At 38.7% G+C, this 22,111-nt stretch overlaps 1 protein-coding gene across 6 annotated transcripts in view; it reads left to right on the plus strand.

The window, feature by feature from the left end:
* LOC133618868 (uncharacterized) overlaps positions 1 to 22,111 on the plus strand; it is a 142,684-nt gene that overhangs the window by 69,406 nt on the left and 51,167 nt on the right. For 2 of the 6 annotated variants that reach the window (XM_061979650.2, XM_061979647.2), the window contains exons 2-3: positions 12,364 to 12,413; positions 18,537 to 18,619. In XM_061979650.2, coding sequence (XP_061835634.2) covers positions 12,364 to 12,413; positions 18,537 to 18,619 — 133 coding nt within the window. Of the gene's footprint in view, positions 1 to 6,763; positions 6,867 to 12,363; positions 12,414 to 18,536; positions 18,620 to 22,111 lie in introns of all 6 variants that reach the window. The other 4 variants (XM_061979648.2, XM_061979651.2, XM_061979649.2 and 1 more) reach the window with 3 other exon arrangements.

The following is a 22,111-nucleotide window of genomic DNA, read 5'->3' on the forward strand; positions in this document are numbered from 1 at the left end:
CAAATGATGCATCTATATCTAGTTTTTTTGTGGTCTGGTTACTACTCTTTACATTGGCTCCACTGCCATTAGTAGTATTGTTACACATCTTTATTTCTTAGTTGATATAAAGCATTAAAGGCCTACTGAAACCCACTACTACCGACCACGCAGTCTGATAGTTTATACATCAATGATGAAATCTTAACATTGCAACACATGCCAATACGGCCGGGTTAGCTTACTAAAGTGCCATTTTAAATTTTGCGCGAAATATCCTGCTGAAAACGTCTCGGTATGATGACGTCTGCGCGTGACGTCACGGATTGTAGAGGCCTTTTTGGGACAGCATGGTGGCCAGCTATTAAGTCGTCTGTTTTCATCGCAAAATTCCACAGTATTCTGGACATCTGTGTTGGTAAATCTTTTGCAATTTGTTCAATGAACAATGGAGACAGCAAAGAAGAAAGCTGTAGGTGGGAAGCGGTGTATTGCGGCCGACTTCGGCAACACAAACACGGCCGGTGTTTCATTGTTTACATTCCCGAAAAATGACAGTCAAGCTTTACCATTGGCCTGTGGAGAACTGGGACAACAGAGACTCTTACCAGGAGGACTTTGAGTTGGATACGCAGACACGGTACCGTGACTACGCATGCAGCTGCGGCTTCCAAACATTTGATCGCTTGCCCGTACGTGCGTGCCGCTATGTGCATGTCACATACGTAACTTTGGGGACTTTGGGGAAATATATGTGCTGTATGAACTTTGGGGAGGTGAACGGTACTTTGGGCTGTGGGATTGAGTGTGTTGTGCAGGTGTTTGAGTTGTATTGGCGAGTTATATGAACGGGAGGGGGGAGGTGTTTGTTATGTGGCATATTAAATATAAGTCTGGTTGTGTTGTGGCTAATAGAGTATATATATATCTTGTGTTTATTTACTGCTTTAGTCATTCCCAGCTGAATATCAGGTCCCACCCGCCTCTCACAGCATCTTCCCTATCTGAATCACTCCCACTGCCCTCTAGTCCTTCACTCTCACTTTCCTCATCCACAAATCTTTCATCCTCGCTCAAATTAATGGGGAAATTGTCGCTTTCTCGGTCCGAATCGCTCTCGCTGCTGGTGACCATGATTGTAAACAATGTGCGGATGTGAGGAGCTCCACAACCTGTGACGTCACGCTACTCGTCTGCTACTTCCGGTACAGGCAAGGCTTTTTTATCAGCGATCAAAAGCTGCAAACTTTATCGTTGATGTTCTCTACTAAATCCTTTCAGCAAAAATATGGCAATATCGCGAAATGATCAAGTATGACACATAGAATGGACCTACTATCCCCGTTTAAATAAGAAAATCGCATTTCAGTAGGCCTTTAAACAGAGAATTGATGATGTGAGGATCAGACTAACTCACTTTTGAAGTGGAGGCCTTCTATGACCAAAAGCTGCAGTAAAATACCAATTGATGTCGAAATGTGACCTCACTAAGTTATAAACCTTATGCACATATAATTACCTGTCAATGGGTCAATTTGTGAACAACTGAATTTCACTTATATAACTGGGATAGACTGGACAAGCGGCAAAACATGGATGGATGGAACTGGCAAGGTTCACATGACTTCAGGCCAGTTATATTTTTACCTGAGGCATAGCTCAATGACTTCTTTTCTGCGTGAGCCTGTCTGGAATTTCCAATTCAGATGTTTCCGTTTTGCAAGTAAATAAATGGAAAAGGCATGGTGATCACATAAAGTGGCAATAAAAACATGTCCTTGTTGATTCTGCAGTTGGAACAATGTCACACCAGAATAGTTATTGCCTCCAGAGGTTATAATGTTAGTGTATCTTCCTTTTTCATGTAGGTATTCTGGTTTTTATACATAAACTGGTGGCTCTTTCGAAACTTCTCAAGTGTTAATCAACTGAAGGGTTTGATGTTCTTAAATCAGACAAATTAAAAACACAGAAGTGCATGTGGATCTTCACACTTTATACTGTACATAAAGTTAAGCCCGAAATGATTCATACCAAATTCTGAGCAAAAGTAAATTTGTATGTGTTAAATTGGGTAGCTCAAAATAACAAAACAGTGGCAACATTTTTAAAATAAAATAAAACAATAATTGGGTGAAATTGATACATTAATGTTAGAAACAATTGAGGCAAAACTACTTGGCTGTGTAACCAGCAGAGTTAACAGATATGAATAATTTTGGACATTTTTCACAAATTGTAAAATTTGTAATTGTAAAAAACAATTTTGAAAATGAAGCTAACTTTTGTGTTTGCGGCTAGTCATTGTCAATTAAGAAAGCCGTGCAGAGGTGTCAAAGTGTACTGCATGAAAAACAGCATTATTTTGTGAAAGCTGAATTTTGTATAGTAGGCTTGGATGCAAAATGTGTCTTTATAGACAGTAACTTGTCTAAACGGTAATACACGCAACACTCACTGAGAATATTCAACCGAGCTGCTGTTAGCCAAAACTCAAGTTAGTGAAGTGAATTATATTTATATAGCGCTTTTTCTCAAGTGACTCAAAGCGCTTTACATAGTGAAACCCAATATCTAAGTTACATTTTTAAACCAGTGTGGGTGGCACTGGGAGCAGGTGGGTAAAGTGTCTTGCCCAAGGACACAACGGCAGTGACTAGGATGGCGGAAGCGGGGATCGAACCTGCAACCCTCAAGTTGATGGCACGGCCGCTCTACCAACCGAGCTATACCGCCCCTTAGTTAGATTGCTATCCTGTGCTAAAATACAATGGAACCTCGATTTACAAACTTAATTGGTTCTTTAACATGGTTCTTTAACCGCAAAATTATTTAGTGAAGCAGAGTTCTCTATAAGAGTCAATGTAAACATAAGTAATAGGTTCGAGCCTCGACAAAAGTCCCAATTTTAGTAAAAAAGAAACCAGACACTTTGAAGACACTGTATATAAATATATATATATATATATATATATATATATATATATATATATATATATATATATATATATATATATATATATATATATATATATATTTATATATATATATATATATATATATATATATATATATATTTATATATATATATATATATATATATATATATATATGTCTTAATAAGATTATCCAAAAAATAGTGCTCGATACAACCTATGATTGAAAGAGAAACTGTTTATTATATACCGTCCAGACCTGTCATCCCTCAACAAGCGCAGCGAAATTGTATCAGCATGCCGTCACAGACGGAAACACCTCCTAGGTAACACATGAGCTAATCACCACGCCCCTACTCCAGCCTGTACCTACCCACTCTGTGCCCTATATAAACCATGGTATGTGAATGCTTCTATTAAAATCTCCTGATGATTGAGGGAACCCCTCATGAAACAGGCCTGTAGAGATGAAGTAGTCTTGTGATTTTTTTTCCCACACATACATATATATATATATATATATATATATATATATGTATATATACAGGTAAAAGCCAGTAAATTAGAATATTTTGAAAAACTTGATTTATTTCAGTAATTGCATTCAAAAGGTGTAACTTGTACATTATATTTATTCATTGCACACAGACTGATGCATTCAAATGTTTATTTCATTTAATTTTGATGATTTGAAGTGGCAACAAATGAAAATCCAAAATTCCGTGTGTCACAAAATTAGAATATTACTTAAGGCTAATACAAAAAAGGGATTTTTAGAAATGTTGGCCAACTGAAAAGTATGAAAATGAAAAATATGAGCATGTACAATACTCAATACTTGGTTGGAGCTCCTTTTGCCTCAATTACTGCGTTAATGCGGCGTGGCATGGAGTCGATGAGTTTCTGGCACTGCTCAGGTGTTATGAGAGCCCAGGTTGCTCTGATAGTGGCCTTCAACTCTTCTGCGTTTTTGGGTCTGGCATTCTGCATCTTCCTTTTCACAATACCCCACAGATTTTCTATGGGGCTAAGGTCAGGGGAGTTGGCGGGCCAATTTAGAACAGAAATACCATGGTCCGTAAAACCAGGCACGGGTAGATTTTGCGCTGTGTGCAGGCGCCAAGTCCTGTTGGAACTTGAAATCTCCATCTCCATAGAGCAGGTCAGCAGCAGGAAGCATGAAGTGCTCTAAAACTTGCTGGTAGACGGCTGCGTTGACCCTGGATCTCAGGAAACAGAGTGGACCGACACCAGCAGATGACATGGCACCCCAAACCATCACTGATGGTGGAAACTTTACACTAGACTTCAGGCAACGTGGATCCTGTGCCTCTCCGGTCTTCCTCCAGACTCTGGGACCTCGATTTCCAAAGGAAATGCAACATTTGCATGGTTGGGTGATGGTTTGGGGTGCCATGTCATCTGCTGGTGTCGGTCCACTCTGTTTCCTGAGATCCAGGGTCAACGCAGCCGTCTACCAGCAAGTTTTAGAGCACTTCATGCTTCCTGCTGCTGGCCTGCTCTATGGAGATGGAGATTTCAAGTTCCAAACGGACTTGGCGCCTGCACACAGCGCAAAATCTACCCGTGCCTGGTTTATGGACCATGGTATTTCTGTTCTAAATTGGCCCGCCAACTCCCCTGACCTTAGCCCCATAGAAAATCTGTGGGGTATTGTGAAAAGGAAGATGCAGAATGCCAGACCCAAAAACGCAGAAGAGTTGAAGGCCACTATCAGAGCAACCTGGGCTCTAATAACACCTGAGCAGTGCCAGAAACTCATCGACTCCATGCCACGCCGCATTAACGCAGTAATTAAGGCAAAAGGAGCTCCAACCAAGTATTGAGTATTGTACATGCTCATATTTTTCATTTTCATACTTTTCAGTTGGCCAACATTTCTAAAAATCCCTTTTTTGTATTAGCCTTAAGTAATATTCTAATTTTGTGACACACGGAATTTTGGATTTTCATTTGTTGCCACTTCAAATCATCAAAATTAAATGAAATAAACATTTGAATGCATCAGTCTGTGTGCAATGAATAAATATAATGTACAAGTTACACCTTTTGAATGCAATTACTGAAATAAATCAAGTTTTTCAAAATATTCTAATTTACTGGCTTTTACCTGTATATATACACACACGTTAGGTCGGGAAAAAACACAAGAGGCTATATCCCTACAAGCCCAGGGGATTTTATTGCAATAAAATCCCCTGACGCGCAGGAAAACCTGCAAAACAGGCTTGTAGGGATGATATAGCCTCTTTTGTTTTTTCCCGACCTAACATATATTTCGCTCTACCCCGGTATTGAGCACTGTATAACGGATGAGCCACAGAAACCTCGACTATATATATATATAAATATATACTGTATATAACGAGGGGGTAATAGCTCAACAACCTTTTTTAATCCAAAAAACATTACAGCATGCTTAAATATCAACACACGCACACACAAAAGTCTTGTTGATGGACTCCAAAACCTTAACAATCAAGTTGCTACAATAAAAAACAAAAAAGGAAAATCAGTTTACCTGGAGTCTGTGATTACTTGTGGCTTTGTTGAACACTCTGGGAGTTTCGGAGTGATAAACAAGCAGTGGCTTCACATAGTCACTGCTAGCGTTAGCACAAACTAGCTGTGTGAGGTGATCCTTCATCGGCTTGTGTCCAGGTAATGCCTTCTCTTTCGCTGTAATAAAGGTCCGCTGTGGCATCTGTATCGGTCTCATCACAATTAAATATTTGCTGCAGAACAAAGCCTGCTTCGCTGATAAAACCCTCAAACTAAAGGTGCCGCAAGCCGATGGCTAACCAGCTAAAATGCTAGCTCAAAGCGGTTGTCTAGAAACCCGAAGCTATACAGCAAGACTGTGAAAGTTTGGACACTTTAAAAGTATTTCTAATCACACAAAGTGATCTCTAAGACAGGCTGACGCAGCTCTGACTGGCGAAAAGTACGGACATTTTGAAAATAAACTCATCAAAAGTGCCGCTCGCCATTGAAACTCTTCAAAATAGGATTTAAACAGAATGTGACATAGGGGGTCCCGCTTCTTCAAAATGGCAGTGGCCTAGTGGACAGGAAGTGATGTCATTAAAATAGCATGCAAAACAAATGAATCAAACATCCATACGCCAAGACCTATACAAAGCAGTCAGTGCACTAAACGTGCTTATTATCAATACGAAGGTCCTGAGTAGTCTTGGGTTCAATCCCGGGCTCGGGATCTTTCTGTGTGGAGTTTGCATGTTCTCACCGTGACTGTGTGGGTTCCCTCCGGGTACTCCGGCTTCCTCCCACCTCCAAAGACATGCACCTGGGGATAGGTTGATTGGCAACACTAAAATTGTCCCTAGTGTGTGAATGTGAGTGAGAATGTTGTCTGTCCATCTGTGTTGGCCCTGCGATGAGGTGGCGACTTGTCCAGGGTGTACCCCGCCTTCCGCCCGATCGTAGCTGAGATAGGTTCCAGCGCCCCCGCGACCCCAAAAGGGAATAAGCGGTAGAAAATGGATGGATGGATGGATGGATTTAAAAGTAGCATATTCTCAATCGTCAATATACAAGGTTTGTGATTTAAACCTTTGATAACTATTTGTGTATTGAATGTACTTTTAAATGTGTTTTGTATAGGTCATATTTATGCTGCTAATAGTTATTTTAGCATTATATTGCATATTGTGATTCTGACATGTTTATTGATTTATATTGTACAATATTGAGGAAAGAACTAGAACATATTTTGGATACTTTATAATACAATTAGTGTTATTTAAAGAAGATATTTTGTTATCACATGGATTTATAAGAATGGTCTTGACTCTTACACATGCCAGGCTTCTCTTTTTGATGGCGAGCTAAGGAAAAGAAACATCTAGTCCAAGGATCGTTCTTAGAAGATTCCAGCCAGGAACCCCACCACCTGTTCTGTCTGGGCGGGTAAGAGGCTCTAGAGCCGACCCTTTACATTTTTTCATCTTAACCTGCAGCACATGGACTGTGCTGCCATCCTTTTTTTCAAGAACTTTATTAAGTCTGAACTGAGATTTTTTACAAGATCCAGAGACACTAATTAATGGACTTGGAATTGTATATATGTATAAAATAACTGTTGTTTTCCAAATTGCTTTCATGTTGAATGGCCATTCAACTCATTGTTGTGTATGTATCTGCTGTCCATCACAAATTCTTTAATACACGGTGTGAACCAAACTGCAATTTAAGCTCTGCCTTCTCTCTCCGAGTCGAAACCCTAGTCTCTGTTCCTAGCCCATAACACTCCATATATATATTGCATTGATTTGTAGCACGTATAGGTTACACATGGTTAGCACACAGAGGCATATTCGGCCTCGTAAACATTTGAAACCGGAAATGTCACAAATAGTTTGTAAATCGAGGTTCCACTGTAACTCAACTCTGACTCGCTGACATCACTCACATGGCCTAGCCTGTAAAGGCACACGCTCAAACCCCAGATATTACACAGTTTCAGTACATGAATCCCATTTACACAAAATACCATGTGTACTTTATTTCATCTCAACGTGTATTCATGCAATATTGCATTAGCATCCGTTCAGTGGAGTATTCAAACAATGACAGACAATTCTGTATTGTGACTGTATTATCGTGACTCAATTGTCGCGATATGTACCGTATGGTGAAGTCCTCGCCAACACACAGCTCTTTATAAGGCAGTCACACTGAGCCTGGCAGGGACTCATTAATAAGCAGTGTATGTTCATGCTGCTGTGACTCTGTTCACACTAGTTTCATTGAGGAATTAAGGAGAATTAGACTGGATTTGTGTTACGTAATTCCTGCAGGGGCCTAAAGAACAAGTTACATCCATGCATCTCTTGCGGTTTGTGTTTGCACACAACCTCCAGTTCTACTGTAATCTGACTGTCAACCAGGGCACACGCCATATTGTCTCCTATCTGTTTTGAAGCAATGTGTACATAATAGTGTGTGCATACGGCTAATTGGTGTTATTTTATCTGCTAAATCAAGGCAGGCTTTTTATGTGCTAATCCATTGTTATGTAATATCGCTGGCACAAACACACACATTTCCACTTGCACATACAAGAGCTGTTGTGCTTCGGTGTAACTCTATGTTGACACTATTTAATTCTCTATGACAAAAGTATCTCTTGCAAAATGAAGCACTATTATTATTACCATTAATGATCATTTGTAACACAAACAAATTGAATAAATAGATACTGTAGATGATTATAATGTTTGGCATAGATATCAAATCAAAGCAGACTTTATTTATAGAGCACTTTTAATACACAGGAAAGTGGCAAAAACAAAGTGCTGTTCAAAAAAAAAAAAGATCACACATACACACAGCACTATTGACAATAACAAAACATGGCTTGGCACTGAGAATTTGATGGAAAAACGCCAACCTTTAGGCGTCCACACTGAAGAATAACAAATTAACGGAATATAAAAAAAATAGTTTGAAACGTGATAAAATATTTGCAAAAATATAATATAAATAATACATGAATAAGTTAATAAAAACGTAACACAATAATATTAATATTAACAATTAAGATAGAAAACAGCACAATAAAAAACATGAGTTTAACATGATCACTAAAAAGCCGGATTAAAAAGATGTGTCTTTAGCCTTTTTTTTGTTTAATATCAACTGTCTCTGCATTCCTGAGGCTCTTTGGCAAGCTGTGGGGGCCATGGTGGCCAAATGCCGCCTCACCGTGGGTCTTTATTCTGGTATTTGGTATAGCTAAAAGACCACTGCCAGAGGACATGAGGATCCGCGAGGGTTGATACGGTAAAAGCAGGTGAGAGAGATAAAAAGGCGCAAGGCCATTAAGCCATTTGAAAAACTAATAATATAACTTTAAAATCGACCCTAAAGAGGACGGGGAGCCAATGCAACGACTTTAAAACTGGTGTAATGTGCTCCCGCCCTCTGGTCCTTGTCAGCACACGGGCAGCTGAGTTCTGTAATAATTGTTGGCTTCTGATATTTGGGAAGGCCAGAAAGTAGGGCATTACAATAGTCTAAACAACAGGAAATGAAAGCATGCATTAGCACCTCCATGTTGGCCTGAGAGATAAACGGGCGGACATTGGCTATGTTCTTAAGATGGTAAAAACGTATTTGTAATATGTTTGATATGTGTGATAAAAGTCAGCTCGGAGTCAAAAGTCACACCCATATTTTTTAAAGACGGTGTTGGTTTAAAATCTTTAATTTTGGCAAATGTTTCTCCCTATGGCCTTCAGGGCCTATAACTAAAACTTCTGTATTGTCCTGGTTGAGCTGTAGGAAATGCACTGCCATCCATGACTTGATGTCTATAATGCAGTTAAAAAGAGTATCTATTATAAATTGTATTTGAAATAAATAGTTCAATAAATTATGATTCACACAATACGAAGGTCCTGAGTTCAATCCCGGGCTCGGGATGTTTCTGTGTGGAGTTTGCATGTTCTCCCCGTGACTGCGTGGGTTCCCTCCACGTACTCGGGCTTCCTCCCACCTCCAAAGACATGCACCTGGGGATAGTTTGATTGGCAACACTAAATTGGCCCTAGTGTGTGAATGTGAGTGTGAATGTTGTCTGTCTATCTGTGTTGGCCCTGCGATGAGGTGGCGACTTGTCCAGGGTGTACCCCGCCTTCCGCCCGAATGCAGCTGGGATAGGCTCCAGCACCCTCGCGACCCCGAAAGGGACAAACGGAAGGAAATGGATGGATGGATAATGAAATGATAAGATTATCTAATTTTCAATAAGATCAAATTCAAGATGTTAATTAAGATTCTTCTTCCTTGTACTTTGTAAACACTTTCAAAGGGGAACATTATCACCAGACCTATGTAAGCGTCAATATGTACCTTGATGTTGCAGAAAAAAGACCATATATTTTTTTAACCGATTTCCGAACTCTAAATGGGTGAATTTTGGCGAATTAAACGCCTTTCTATTATTCGCTCTCGGAGCGATGACGTCACGTTGTGACGTCACATCGGGAAGCAATCCGCCATTTTCTCACTTTCCTCGGTGTGTTGTCGGAGGGTGTAACAACACGAACAGGGACGGATTCAAGTTGCACCAGTGGCCCAAAGATGCGAAAGTGGCAAGAAATTGGACGAAATTTGTTAAAAATACGAGGGTGTGGGGAAAGCCGACGAAATGGTCAGTCGTTTGTTCCGCACACTTTACCGACGAAAGCTATGCTACGACAGAGATGGCTACCGTCCCTTATGCCACCGAAGATGATCAAGAGAAGAATATCGACCCTAGCTTCCCTGGCCTGCTGACATCAACTCCAAAACTGGACAGATCAGCTTTCAGGAAAAGAGAGCGGATGAGGGTATGTCTACAGAATATATTAATTGATGAAAACTTTATTCATTACTCGCGGTTTTACGTAAATTATTATACATAAACTGTGTTTACCAATAATTTAGCTTAAAAACATTTATTTTTTTCAATCATTCGAGTACATTCGGGTAGTCTTGTGTAATGCAGTATTTGTGTCTATTTAGGTATGGTTAACCTGAGTGCTAAAATTGTGGAAAAATATATGTTCTTAGCGCGCCTGAAATGGGCTGTCTGCATGTTGTTGCCAAATGTATTTGATATGCTGTAAACCTAGTTCATAGTTGTTAGTTTCCTTTAATGCCAAACAAACACATACCAATCGTTGGTTGGAAGGCGATCGCCGAATTCATCCTCGCTTCCTCCCGTGTCGCTGGCTGTCGTGTCGTTTTCGTTGGTTTCGCTTGCATACGGTTCAAACCGATATGGCTCAATAGCTTCAGTTTCTTCTTCAATTTCGTTTTCGCTACCTGCCTCCACACTACAACCATCCGTTTCAATACATGCGTAATCTGTTGAATCGCTTAAACCGCTGAAATCCGAGTCTGAATCCGAGCTAATGTCGCTATCCCTTGCTGTTCTACCCGCCATGTTTGTTTGTATTGGCATCACTGTGTGACGTCACAGAAAAATGGACGGGAGTATATAACGATGGTTAAAATCAGGCACTTTGAAGCTTTTTTTAGGGATATTGCGTGATGGGTAAAATTTTGAAAAAAACTTCGAAAAAAAAAATAAGCCACTGGGAACTGATTTTTAATGGTTTTAACCCTTCTGAAATTGTGATAATGTTCCCCTTTCAACAGTTTTTTTTTCAATTGGATCATATTAGTACTTTGTTTCACTTATTTGCTCAATCCATTGCAAATGCACCAAATCAATGAATGTCAATATTTTTTATTCAATAAGTAATGGGTTTGAATGTTCTCAATATTATGTATTATTCTAAAGGAGCATTTACACATTGCCGTGTCTCTAGATAGCCTACACTTACACTATATGATTGTCAGTGAAAGAAAGGATGCCAGTGAGACGTGAGGACAAATTGCAGAACTGCAGCAACTAATTATCCCAAATTATGTACGTCAACAGCTACGCTTTTAAATTCCGATTTCCAAGATGCATGCGCAGTGATCCGCTCGCAAAAATGCAATGATGGCAATGTACTGCAGATCCAGAAGAGAAGACCTGCTTTACTATTTCTATTCCTAATGTTCCCATCCAAAAGGTTTTTATGAGATTTAGGTCAGGGCTCTGCCAGTTCTTCCACACCAACCTCATCCAAGTACGAGACGAAACAGAACGGAGAACCAGCACATTTGCTGTAAAATGGCCTGTAAAGGCGATAATGCGCAGGAAATCGAGTTGCTTTCTTTTTCAATACTCGCCACTTCCTGTCCAGTTTCAGGTGGTTTCCTTTGAGGTGAATCTTTGCAACACATCCTCGGTGCTAGGACCCTTGTTTTTTTCCCTCCTCTTTTGTTGTCTGTGTGTTGTTATGACTGATGCATTCAATGTGGTCTGGTTTTCAGAAAACTTCATCTAAATGGAGGCCAGTAGCGCTGAGTCAATACCAAGCAGTGTAAACATTTTGAAACCTTTTCTGCGATGGTGCCAGAGTAATTTGGGCAGTCAAGTACTATCCAAAAGAAAGTCATGTTCCATTTTGTATCCATTCCTTTGTGATAAGAATTGCTATATTTGGTGGTCTCAAAATGTCAGTTGTCAGCTTCATCAAAAATGAATTAGATGTATAATTTCTAACTGTTTGTTCTTGAGCCGGGTTGGGCTTTTTGCCATGTTTAGTTAGTGACCTCTTCTGTTTATTGTAAGTCTTGCTTTCCTTCTTCTGTCTTCTTTCTTATTATCTCAGTTTATCTAACTGCTTTTTCTTTCTCTTCATGTTGCTCTTTCCCACAACCCCATCTGTGACCCCTCTCCTTCTCATCTATTTGTCCCCACTGTTTTCCCATTTCCTTCCACTCCCCCTTTTCTCTTCCTTCATCCCTTGTCACTGCTCACTTTCTCTTCCCCTTCCTCGTCATCCACCCATCTTTCTCATAGATGAAGCGGAGGTTGTCGCCATGGGGAGCCAGCTTTGGAAGTGGGCGAAGGTCAGTCATATAACCCCAACATGCTGACCTAGGACACTTTTCCACAGAAAATAAGACTATGGTACCAAGTGCCCTAAGAACAGTACAAAGACTTAAAGGACCAGTTTAAAGTCGGGGCTTTATTACTTCCTGAGACTTTATGGACAAAAATGGAATGGCATCCATTCTACAGTACATGTCTGAAATTAATAATCAGGACAAATTGTTAACTTCCAAAAGGCATTTTGCAGCTGACACTTTTGCTGGTCCAGACCCAAAATGTATAAGATACTTTATACTTACATTTTATTGTGATCTGCTGAACATATTTTTGTCATGAGACCAAAGGCTGTAGGCAGTAAATAACATGTGCTTAAAGTAAAAGCTCGATTGGCAGCTTTGGTGACTCTTTAAATGACGTACCGCAAATATTTCAAACCTTGCCATCTGCTGGGTTGAATACATAAGTTATTTCTATACGTTGCTATTTTTCGCCAGCTTAGATTTAATAGAAAGCTCAAAAAAATTAAAGGAACAGTTTTTTATCAGGGTATGGCATGAATTCAATTGCACTTTTCTGATAAGGTTTTGGTCAGGTACGTGGCAGAGGGGGTTGTTAATCAGTTTCAGCTGCATTGGTGTTGATGGAATTAACAACAGGTGCACTCGAGGGGCAACAACGAGATGGCCCCCAAAACAGGACTGGTTTTGCAGGTGGAGGCCATTTCAAGTTCCTCCCTCTTGATCTTTTTTGACTGTTTTTCCACAAGTGTTGGCTTTAGCTAGAGTCATTATCACGACTGGGAGCATGAGGCGATTTCTTAACCCTCCTGAAGTTGCGCAGATTGTCCTACTCCTCCAGGATGGCACATCCATGCGTGCTGTTGCAAGAAGATTTGATGTGTTTCCCAGTACAATCTCCAGAGCATGGAGGAGATTCCAGGAGACAGGCAGTTACTCTAGGAGAGCTGGACAGGGCCGTAGACGGTCCTCATCCCATCAGCAGGACCGATATCTGCTGCTTTGTGCAAGGAGGAACAGGTTGAGCACTGCCCGAGCTCTACAGAATGACCTCCAGCAGGCTACTGGTGTGAATGTCTCTGCCCAAACAGTCAGAAACAGACTTCACGAGGGTGGCCTCAGAGCACGACGTCCTGTAGTGTGCCCTGTGCTCACTGCTCAGAACCGTGGAGCTCGATTGGCATTTGCCATAGAACACCAGAATTGGCAAGTCCGCCACTGGCGCCCTGTGCTTTTCACAGATGAGAGCAGGTTTACCCTGAGCACCTGTGATAGACGTGAAAGGGTCTGGAGAAGCCGAGGAGAGCGCTATGCTGCCTGCAACATTCAGCATGACCCGTTCGGTGGTGGGTCAGTGATGGTCTGGGGAGGCATTTCCATGGAGGGACGAACAGACTTCTACAGGCTAGAGAACAACAGTCTGACTGCCATTAGGTATCGGGATGAAATCCTTGCACCCATGGTCAGACCCTACGCTGGTGCAGTAGGTCCTGGGTTCCTTCTGGTCCACGACAATGCCCGGCCTCATGTGGCAAGAGTATGCAGACTGTATCTGGAGGATGAAGGAATTGACACAATTGAATGGCCCTCACGATCACCTGATCTAAACCCGATAGAACACCTCTGGGACATAATGTTTCGGTCCATCAGACGCCGCCAGGTTGCTTCTCAGACTTTACAGGAGCTCACTGATGCTCTTAGACAGATCACATCCCACAAGACACCATCCGTCGTCTCATTAGGAGCATGCCGCGATGTTGTCAAGCATGCATACAAGCACGTGGGGGCCACACAAGATATTGAAAAGAATTTTGAGTTGCAGAAATTGAATTTAGGCAAAATGGACGAGCCTGCCGCATCATTTTTTCACTTTGATTTTTGGAGGGTCTATATACTGAGCCCTCTGTAGGCTGAAAACTTTTATTTCCATCAAAAGATGTGACATCATTTTGTTCCTGAGACATTAAACTGTCCATATCAGTATCGATATCCAACATTTTTTTTTTCACCATTGAAATCTGATGTGTTTCCAATGTTCCTTTAATTTTTTTGAGCACACTTCTAAAGACTGCCAATGTTACACCCTCAGATTTAGCGCACTTTTAACACATTTTCTCTTACATATTTGTCATTTCTAGATGCTTTTTGCTGACATTTTTACTTGGGATGTTGCGATCAGGGATTTATGCTGGTGATTCCAATACCCATGACCCATGAGTGTGATCCGCCGATACCAATACCAATCATGTGTATTAACTGTACATTTTTTTATTTATTTATGGTGAGTGCAATTCAACAATATCAATATACAATTTAAACTAATTTTCTTTTTTTTTCCTCGGTGTGTACCTTGTCCTCCAGTGATAAGGACACCTGATAATGATATTTAAGATACAAAGTTTATGTGCTGGAATGAAGGTGATTATTATTATCTTAGTGGAGTGACTGCCCACTGTGTATGGAGACACAGTTAACAGCAAGCTGCTTTACTAAAAGCAAATACAATGTCTGCCTGTTGTAATCGGCAATAAAAGACATTAATCTGCAATGGCGATCACATACTTCTTCACGAAAATCGGTTAATACTGATCAGTAACGATCGATTGGCACATCTCAAATTTTTACACTGGTCTTTGACTTTGGTCCTAGAGTTTACTTTTGAGTTCATGTGAACCGAACTGCCCGCAGAGTTTATAGGCAATCCATCTCTCAAGCGGTCTCAGTCAACTTATTCACATGATTGCGTTCACATTTGACCAAATGAAGGTATTGGTGAACAGGGGCACCGAAAAGGGGGGGGTAAAGGAGACGGATTCTAGGGGCCCATGATGGAGGGGGGCCCAGAGAGGCCCCTAATGATGATTAAATTATAATACAGAAAAAATAATGACACTGTGTTGGGGGCCCAGTAAAGATTATTTTCATGGGGCCCAAAATCCCTAGCGGCGCCCCTGTTGGTGAAGAGCAAACACTTTAAACCCAACATGAGAAGTGTAAACACCCTTAAAAAGTTGAAAAGTTTTGGAAAACGGGAGTTTATTTTTAATAGTCTGAACATACATGTACATCTCATCTGTTTTCACAAAGTTCAGTCTGGGCATGAGCAAGAATGTCACAACCAAAACAACAATCACCAACATCAGCACACTTTAACTTTTGTTTTTATAACAATCATCATATTTATTAATGCCAATGTGTCTAACAAAATGGTAGCACTTCCTTAAATACCAGTAGGACACAGATCTTAGACTGTTTTGGTTTTACGGTCCCATTTTTGGAGGGATTCTGGGGGGTTCCATTTGTTCTTAGTTTCAATGTTAAATCCGTTTATTTTGTTTGTGGAAAGTGTTGCAGGCCAATAAAAAACAAAACTGCAGGCTGCACCTTGGACACCACAGGTTTGGAGAGAGTGTGTAAACTGTACGTTCACATCCCCTGGGGAATCCGACTGAGGAATGTAAACGTACTGATTGCTTCTTCTCGAGCAAGTACTCTGCCCTTTTGGTATCTCTTTTGCCAGTGGATTAAAATCTGACCTAATCTGATGAGAACCCATCCAGGTTTGTTACTTTTACAGTAGGTACTTTAATGACCCCTTCAATTGGAGATGCTAAAAGACACAGTGGTAAAGTTGTCTTTCCGCTGTCACATCTTTTTGATGAATCCATGTCGTCAGTCATCACATTATCTCTGATTATATCCTCTTCTAGTCTGTTGAAGCCCAACAATTCATAAAAATCACTGTCACTGTCAGATTCAGCAACTAGAGAGTTTGCATTGATAGCCCATCCCTCTGCTTGGACAGATGACAATTAAATACTCTTTGCAATCTTGTCTGAAGCTGAATTTATGAAGATACATTTTAATTACTTGAAATAATTCTGGTCCTGCTCCTGTTGTGTTGTAGTTCCTTAGTTTGACTTATTAGTTCGACCTACTTTTTTCCAAGCACGTGCTGCTCAGTGTTGGAGTTCACGTTGGTCTCCCATCTCTCCTGAAAATCTTATTGTTTCCTGTTTCCAGTTCTGCAAGGAAGTGATTTTGTCACCACTGTATCTGGCAGCTCATTACTGACCCAACGTCTATGTTCAGTAAACTAAGGATGGGATTTATGGCTCTTTGAAGTGAGCCAAATCCTGAGTAGCCGTTTCATTCAAAGAGCCGTTCAAAAGACTGGCTCATTTTATATATATATATATATATATATATATATATATATATATATATATATATACATACATACATGTATATACTGTATATGTATGTGTGTATGTTTATATGTGTATGTTTATATGTATGTATATATGCATATGTATGTATAAATGTGTATGTATGTATGTATATATGTGTGTATACATGTATGTATGCATATATATATATATATATATGCATATATGTATATGTATATATATATGCATATGTATATACATGCATATGTATATATGTGTATACATGCATATGTATATTTGTGTATATATTTGCATATGTATATTTGTGTATATATGCACATGTATATTTGTGTATATATGCATATGTATATATACATACATATATGTGTATATACATACAAATATACATGTATATATGCATAATATTTATATATATATATATACATGTGTGTATATAAAAGGGACAATCGGTAGAAAATGGATGGATGGATGGATGTATATATATATATATATATATATATATATATATATATATATATAATTATCATAATTTCTTAAATAAATATAGTATTTTTAATGTTATTACTTATGGAGTATATTGTGAATAAATAACAGGATGTGAACAGAAGTTCACATCCTGTGTAAAGAAGTAAAGGAAAAGGGGTAGGATTAAATTAGCTCTGCTTCTTCCTACTCCTTTTCGAACATGTTGAATAGAGGAATTGGAAATTGTGATGTATAATTTTGTATGCATGTATAAATATGTATGTGTATATATATATATATATATATATATATATATATATATATATATATATATATATATATATATATATACATTACAATTTTTGAGGGGTGGTAAATCAGGACACAATCACAGATAAGATCTGGATCAGAATCCTTTAAATTTGCACCAAATGTACTCTATTGGTGGGAATTATTTTGACATATACTAATATAAGTTAGAACTATATGCAACAGCGGGGGGTGCATGTGCCAGTATGCCCCACAACAAGAGGATAGAGTTTAAGACCGACTACAATGGCAGACTTGTGCTAAGATCTTGGGGTAAAACTTCGGGTAAAACTTTACCATATATGAAGATATCCGCTGATGTCTCCAATTGGGAAAACTTCCCAAATTGGGCAAATGATTACCAATAAGTAAGAAAAGTTGGTTTTGCATATTAGGGCCCCTTTCAAGTCCTGTCAGTTTGACAGAATAAATCTGTCAAAAACTTGAGATAGTGTTCTACATTTAGGCAAATTAATAAATAAAAAAATATTGGCATAGAAAAATATAACATAACAATTTCCTATTGAGTAATGGCTTAGCTTTTCATCTAAAATGCCCAAAATAAGTAGATTTTGGGCTACAATGGGAATGAATGTAAAATGTAACAGATTAACTTTTGTACACAATTTCTTGTTGACTCTGGCTCAGTAGAGAGTGAGTTACACTGTAAATGATTAACAGGAAACTAGAGATAATCCAGTCACTTTTAATGTTGGAATGTTTTCCAGTTTCTGTTTGAGCTACTGTAAATGAATATCAGCAGCAAGAACCAATGTCAGAGCTTAGATGCTCAGTAATAGCTCAGCCAGCAATTTGATTAAGGTGTAACACAAGGCCTGTGGTAAAAATAGCACTCCCTGAAAGAGGTTAAAAATAGTTTTGTGTTGCACAAAGTAGCCACAACAAGACTCTCAACTAATCCCATGTCTCTGATGTCTGATCAGACCGTACGTTGCCAGGCAGCAATATGAGGGATAAGGAAGATAGATGAACAGGAATAGATTTAGCCCTTGGAGGGAGCACAAGCAATCTATGAACAATATGTATGAAATTATACTTCAGTCCAGACAGATTAGAATGCGTACATTGATTCAAATAAATACATCGCTGGACTAGAATGAAGGATTGAAAGACTCATTGATGTCGGTCTCTTTTGCAGCAGTGACGCCGCTGCCATGGCATCAGGACCTTCAGATGTGATGGCCAACCAGGAGCCTGCTGAGGTTGCAGATGAGTGCTCAGGTACTGCTCGTAGTCTTGTTTCGTTATTTGTTATCTCCAAAACAATATGATGTCACCTGGTGACATGTGGTGGAGCACCATCCCCTTTTGGGTAAAAGATCAAATGATAATACACATTTCATTCTGCAAGTCACACGTGAAGAACAGCAGTGTTGATAGAGGACACACACAGCAGAGATGAGCAGGTATCTGTAGATGTTTAGATCTGTTGCTGCTGCTACTGCAGGCAGGAAATGAAGGAACAGAGAACACTATTATTATCTTACACACAAACATGACATTGGCACTCGGATAGATAACACACACTGCTAACAAGGAAAGCACTGTGTTGTGTTGTGAGTGTGTTGTGTGCTTCTCACAACTTCCATTGCCGTCTAATAGTTTGAATTTTAATTTTAATTGGATGTACAGTATTGGAGTCTTCAAATAGAGCAAAGTATTTGGCCAGCAGCTCGTTTTTTTGTATTGTATACAGCATATTGTCAAATTGTAATTATTAGTTATTACAATGGGATGCAATTATTGTAGATTTTGACTGTATGGTTTTTTTGATTGAGACTTTTATTAGTAGGTTGCACAGTGAAGTACATATTCCGTACAATTGACCACTAAATGGTAACACCCGAATAAGTTTTTCAACTTGTTTAAGTCGGGGTCCACTTAAATTGATTCATGATACAGATATATACTATCATATATACTATCATCATAATGCAGTCATCACACAAGATAATCATCAGCGTGTATACATTGAATTATTTACATTATTTACAATTCGGGGTGTGGGGGGGGGGATTGGTTTGGTTGTTATCATCAGTCATCAACAATTGAGAACAGAGAAATGGATATTGAAACAGTGTAGGTCTGACTTGGTAGGATATGTACAGCAAGTAGTGGACTTAGAGCGAGAGAGAGAGATCAGAAGGCATAAGAAAAGTATCTACATTTGATTGTTTACATTTGATTATTAACAATCCGGGGAGGGTGTTAGTTTAGTTAGGTTATAGTCCGAGTCACAATCACGGTTTCATGATATCACAAATATTATGCTTTGATTCATTCCACAACAACATTCCCTACAGATGTGTATGTTTTTATTTTTTACTGTCAGAAATAACATTATAATACCAGTACAAAATAAATATAAACACTGTATTTTAATAATACATGAATTAATTAATATAGTATTATTATTATAAGACTAAGATTAACATTATACATACATTTATTAATAATTGTATTATTAATATAAGACTAAGATTAATTTTATTGATCCCCCAGGGTAAAAATGTTACTCATATAGTGTAATAAACTCAAGTGTTTTGTCACTTATAACTTTAAATTAAATTCTTTACCAACACAATACTTCGTGAAGTAACTTGCTACTAACATAATTTAAGTCAATTATTATGTCTTAACTTTACTTTGGTGTGAAAACCTGTACCATAATGGACATATTCCACCAATGACTGCCTGCTCATTTTTGAAGTACCCGAAATGTTGCCAAGATGCCGATTTCAGCTTTTTTAAAGTAGAAACCGTTTACTGCTTTGTCATACTGCCATGTTTAACCTGATTTGGCATACTAGTGTATCCCTCAATAGGAGTGTATAATCGTCTGCATCACTGGTGTAACTTTGTTTTTGTTCCGTGCAGGTTGGGCCAAAAATAACGTAGCAGCATAATGTCCCAGTGAGAAAGACCAAAAGCATATAGAACTGCTGTACACTGTGTTGGTTTTAACATCTTAAATGCACAAAATGAATCAAAGTGGCCCCTTCCATCTTCAACCTTTTAAGTGGGCCATGTTGGAAAAAGTTAGTTGTATACACCACTGAAATAGAGCATATGCAGCCTGTTTTAAATATATGTTATTTAGATTTTATAGTAATGGAAAATGTGAAATTGATATTCATCCATTTTTGTACATGACCACATTATTGTTGATCATATTGTTGAGGTAGCTCTGCTGTACAGATTTACTTTACACAATATATAGCGTGTATGTATATATATATATATATATATATATATATATATATATATATATATATATATATATATATATATATATATATATATACATAGATGTATATAACTTATATATCTTTGTGTTTGTGTGTCTGTGTGTGTATACACACACACACACACACACATATATATATATATATATATATATATATATATATATATAACTTATATATCTTTGTGTTTGTGTGTCTGTGTGTGTATACACACACACACACACACACATATATATATATATATATATATATATATATATATATATATATATATATATATATATATATATATATATATATATATATGTGTGTGTGTGTGTGTGTGTATACACACACAGACACACAAACACAAAGATATATAAGTTATATACATCTATGTATATATATATATATATATATATATATATATATATATATATATATATATATATATATATATATATATATGTGTGGGAAAAAAAATCACAAGACTATTTCATCTCTACAGGCCTGTTTCATGAGGGGGTTACCCTCAATCATCAGGAGATTTTAATGGGAGCATTCACATACCATGGTTTATATAGGGCACAGAGTGGGTGGGTACAGGCTGACGTAGGGGCGTGGTGATTGGCTCATGTGTTACCTAGGAGGTGTTTCCGTCTGTGGCGGCATGCTGTTACAATTTCGCTGCGCTTGTTGAGGGATGACAGGTCTGGACGGTAAATAATAAACAGTTTCTCTTTCAAGCATAGGTTGCATCTTTTATTACCACTATTGTAAGGTGTGCTGGATGCAAGAATTTGCCATGTTATTGAATATTCAACATTATTGTCTTTGCGGTCCCAAATGTGTTTGCTGAGTTCTGTGGTATTCCGCAGGTTTTGGTTCCTGAAAGAAGCCTTGTGATTGTTCCATCTGGTTTTGAATTCTCCCTCGGTTAATCCTACCTATGTGTCGGATGTGTTAATGTCCTTGCGTATTACCTTAGATTGGTAGACAACTGATGTTTGTTATCACCCCCCGTTGAGAGGGCAATCAGGTTTCTTTCGACAGTTACAGCCTTTGTTGGTTTTGGAGTCGCTCTGTCCGGGGGCCGACGGCTCATTTGCAATTGTTTTGTTGTGGTTTGAGATGATTTGTCGTATATTGTTCATACAGCTGTAGCTCAATTTAATGTTGTTCTTGTTGAATACTTTTCTTAGCGTGTTGTCTTTGGGAAAGTGTTTGTCAATCAGATTGAGGAATTTGTGTCCAATGTTAGTTGAGACGTTTTTGCTGTATGGGGGGTTGTACCAGATGATGTCGTTTCGTTTTCTGTTCTTTTTTGGCTGGTTTCCTGGCGTGGGTTCATAGGTGAGGGTGAAATTGTATCCGCTTTCATCAAGGGCTTTTTGGTACGGGGGGGTTGCTTGGTCAAATTCAGCTTTGCTAGATGACAGCATCGATAGCCTTTTATTAATTCCGGTAGGTATTCTTTTCGTGGTGGTGG

This window comes from Nerophis lumbriciformis, linkage group LG19 (assembly GCF_033978685.3).
Source record: "Nerophis lumbriciformis linkage group LG19, RoL_Nlum_v2.1, whole genome shotgun sequence".
NCBI lineage: Eukaryota > Metazoa > Chordata > Actinopteri > Syngnathiformes > Syngnathidae > Nerophis > Nerophis lumbriciformis.